This window comes from Lolium rigidum, chromosome 1 (genome assembly GCF_022539505.1).
Source record: "Lolium rigidum isolate FL_2022 chromosome 1, APGP_CSIRO_Lrig_0.1, whole genome shotgun sequence".
Lineage (NCBI taxonomy): Eukaryota > Viridiplantae > Streptophyta > Magnoliopsida > Poales > Poaceae > Lolium > Lolium rigidum.
Genome location: NC_061508.1, coordinates 360,766,084 through 360,769,868, shown reverse-complemented (window position 1 = coordinate 360,769,868; position 3,785 = coordinate 360,766,084). Strand labels below are relative to the sequence as shown.

The window sequence follows — 3,785 nt, the reverse complement described above, 5'->3', positions numbered from 1 at the left end:
GAAAGAACAGAACGTGCATCATATTCTTTTGCATACACGGGATACACATGTCTCCTGCATTTTTTATGCTCATTGATCTTTCAAAATAAGGAAGAGAGAACTACCAGGTACGGATAATAGTATTAGGACGTGATTCATTCTCATTTCTCAATCGATTTAGAATAAATTTAGTATCCCCTCCTCCCACCAAATTAAAGCGTTAAAATTTAGATGTGCGTAGACATTATTTAGTAGGTAGATAGATGCATCCAAATTTAATAAAATTGAGACACTTTTAATGCCCGGAGGGAGTATACCGTATGATAAGTATATGGGTCCATAATATTGTTCTTAGTTATATCTCTATTTGCAACTGAACAAGTCAAGTTGTAATGCCGTTTGCAACTAAAAAAATTAAGTTGAAACCTAACTTGCGTGTAGAATTTACTAGCCTCACTAATTAACTACTCATTTACCGGCCGATGAGCTCCAACAAGGCAGACTGGCAGTCTGTCTTGAGCTTCTCCAAACCGTCCGACGACGCCAAGATCACATCCATGTTACCCGGAGAAGAGAGGAACTTCATGCACGCCTCCCACAGCACGGGGCAGCGATGGCGCTCTGCCAACGCAAGGGTGGCAGCCAGAGAGCTGGTGTCGATGCTCTTGCATAGCACCTCCTCGCAGATGAGTTTCAGCTTCTCCACCTCGTACCTGTCGGCCGCGGCGAGCAGCCGCCCCGCCATCGACTCGAGCTCCCGCGGCGGCGAGTGGGTGTACATGAACTGGACTAGCGCCTTGCACACGTCTGCGTCCATGTCGTCGACACGTAGCTCAGTGACGTTCCCGGTTTTCGAGGCGAGGGCGAGATCCACCATGAAGACCGGGGACTGGGCTTCGAGCACCCAGCGGTGCGCTGCCAACGTCTGTCCGTCGCCGAGTTTGATCTTCACGTCCGCCGCCTGCTTGCTCCAGATGGCTTCCGCGAGGCCTACACCGTGCAGCTCAAACGGCGGCGGCGCCAGCTTGAGTTCCTGCGCCGCCGGCGCCGCAGGAACCTGAAGACGTATGTACTTGTAGTAGGTGCTCGGCCTGATGTCGACGGTGACGTCGCAGAGGACGGAGAGGCAGCCGTCCTGGAGGTGCTTCTGATCCTTCTCCAGATCCTCGAGCTTGATGAATCTGTCCCAGCCCCAGCCGTCGCCCGTGAAGCGGTGCGCATCCATGGACAAAGCGCGCGACGGCTTCCAGGATTGGTCGAGTATGCTCATCTTGAACGTGGCCGTGGCGTCGCCTGTGGTGGCGTGGCTGGCCTGCTTGAGGAAGAGGGACATGGAGCCCCTGGTCTGCTCCACGTTTCCGTTTGGGTAGCAATGGATGCGCCAGCCGTGGCCGCCGACGCCGAACGTGCCTGAGCGGACGAGCGCGCCATTGGCCACTCTCTCCTTGACGCGTGCGAACCTGTCGATCCTGAAGACGTGGGAGCCGGTCGCCTGCATCCTCTCGCCGAGGGTGGGAGCGGTGATGTGTTGCCGGCCGGCGAGGATGGAGGCGGTGACGTGTTGGCGGCCGCCGACGCGCAGAGCGGACAAGAGCGCGGACGTCGACATGATGCGGATTGACGATCTCGCGGCTTGCCTATGTTGTATATGTACGGCAAATCAGGACGCGCCGTGTATATGTCAACCCATGTAGGAGCACAACGGATCTCTGATCGTAGTATCTCTGGGCTCCGGTACGTGTGCCACCCAAACTGAGTCATGAGAGCAAGTACAATAGAGTCCAGTCAGCTGACTATAAAGCATTAAATAATATATTTTACATGAGTTGGAGGAGAGAGAAGAGGAGAGAGAAGGGAGGTGGAAACTTCTTATCGTGATAAGTACAACTCTTGCAGCGTGCTTCCTAGGCACTTTGTGAGAGTGAAAGATGGGCCATATTTTAGTAAAGTGCTTTATTCTTATAGCCAACTATTATACATGTTAGCTATATGATGACTACAAATGATATGGCATCTTGTTATAGCCAGCAGTTGGCTATACTATTGGAATTGCTCTGACTTGACCTACAAGCCTACATTCAATTTGCAAATATGTATGACTTGGCACAAACGATTCAGCAGACAGCAGAGTCGTCATCTCTCCCTCAAACGTGTTGGGAATCTTCCAATGACAAGTTGCTATTCTTGAAAATTGATCCTAGAGCTGCAATTAACCTAAAGTGGACTCTAACTTGTTTTGATCAATTACCTTTTTTTAGATGTTGAACAATTACCTGGTATTGAGAAATAATTTTCATAAACATGCACATCTTGTGCCGGACTGCCGGTGTACTGGCAAAAGTTTACGCTTGAAATGCCATCCCTCGCACATGGCGATTACGAGGGTGCCCTGGGGCGTGCGTGACTACGCTACCGCCGCCGGCTTCCTGTTCGCCATAGCTTGGCACCGGTAGCACCAGTACCCATCTAGATTAGTTAATCTCTTACCCTACCATTTCTCCTTATCTTTAAGCAATGGCACTCTCTGTAACTTGGCTCTGTCTGCTGCATGGTAGGAGGGTCATGGCGAGGATGCGGGATGTAGCCCTATTCTGCTTCAGGAGGAAATTAAGTAACACTAAAATAGAACCACCATAACCCTTTCTCAACGATTTGACACTCTCTGCCGTTAGATCGTGGTCTTGAACGTCCCACATTATCCACTCATCATCCTGTGAGATGTGCAATTTCATCCATAGAAGCATCTACATTTTTTGTTCCAGTATGTCAAACTTGTTCATGGCTTATTGACGTATGAGAGGAGGATAAGCTAGAGGGTGAAGTTTAATATTGGGCCCACATTTGGTGGTCCATACTAGATTTCAGATTTTTCCTATAAATCTCAAAGCCCACTTAGTGACAGTCTTGTGAGTTTGAGCCCAAGTTGGTGGCAGCTCACTAGGGAGTGGCAAGGGGTGGGAAGTTTAGTCCCACATGGAAAGTTGGAAGTAAGTTAGACCACCTTATAAGGTGGTTCCACCACTAGTAAGTGAGTGAGAATAGGAGTGCTACACGCGTGCGCTCCTCCTCCTCGCTCGTCTCGACACGACACGACACGACACGACACGACAATCAATTCACTCGTGGTGAGTGGATTGAGCCTCGAGCCGAGACATTCCTTACTTTTTGCAGCTCAGGAAAACGAACAGAGTCCTAGACGGACGCGTCGCAGTTAGTCGGTTCGGGTCGCTCCCGGATCGTGGGCTATCACGTAACCGACTCAAAACGTTCGTGCGACGTGGGCGTGGCCCACGTTGCCTAGGGTTTTACGAGCCTATATAATTTCTTGCCCGGCTACCGCGTAAACATACGAATACACGAGTTAGGGTTTCCACCTCTCTGCTTGCGCCGCCATCGTAGTCTACTCCATCCCGCGCGCCGACGTGCATCGGCGAACGGGAGAGCAGGTCTCCGGAACCACTCGTCCTTGCGATCCTGTACGGGAGAGGGCGAATTAGGTTTTTGGGAAGCGCTCTGCGCGACTGCTCAAGCTCTTCATCACGGGTCGCCTTCCGTCCAAGTCGGGCGGTGCTGCCTACCATCGTCTTCAACGTCGTCTACTTCGACCCGTTGTCCCTGTCGTCAACAACATTGTCATCAACAACGTTACTGCTGCGACATCATCTGCTACACCTCCACCGCCACCTCCACCGAGATCGGTACGTGCGACATATCTCGATCCGTTTAGCGATGGATGCTTTCTTGTTTGTGCTGCTCGCTACTCATGTTGATTAATGCATCTAGTATGTTCGAGTTTCACATGTTAG

General features: G+C 50.9%; 1 protein-coding gene across 1 annotated transcript; it reads right to left on the bottom strand.

The window, feature by feature from the left end:
• Positions 1 to 451: 451 nt before the first annotated feature.
• On the bottom strand, positions 452 to 1,588 carry LOC124665980 (BTB/POZ and MATH domain-containing protein 3-like). Its single transcript, XM_047203338.1, has 2 exons — positions 1,082 to 1,588; positions 452 to 1,036 (listed from the first exon to the last, which is right to left on the bottom strand). Exons 1-2 carry the CDS (start codon positions 1,586 to 1,588, stop codon positions 452 to 454), a joined length of 1,092 nt encoding a protein of 363 aa, XP_047059294.1.
• Between the last annotated feature and the right edge of the window lie 2,197 nt (positions 1,589 to 3,785).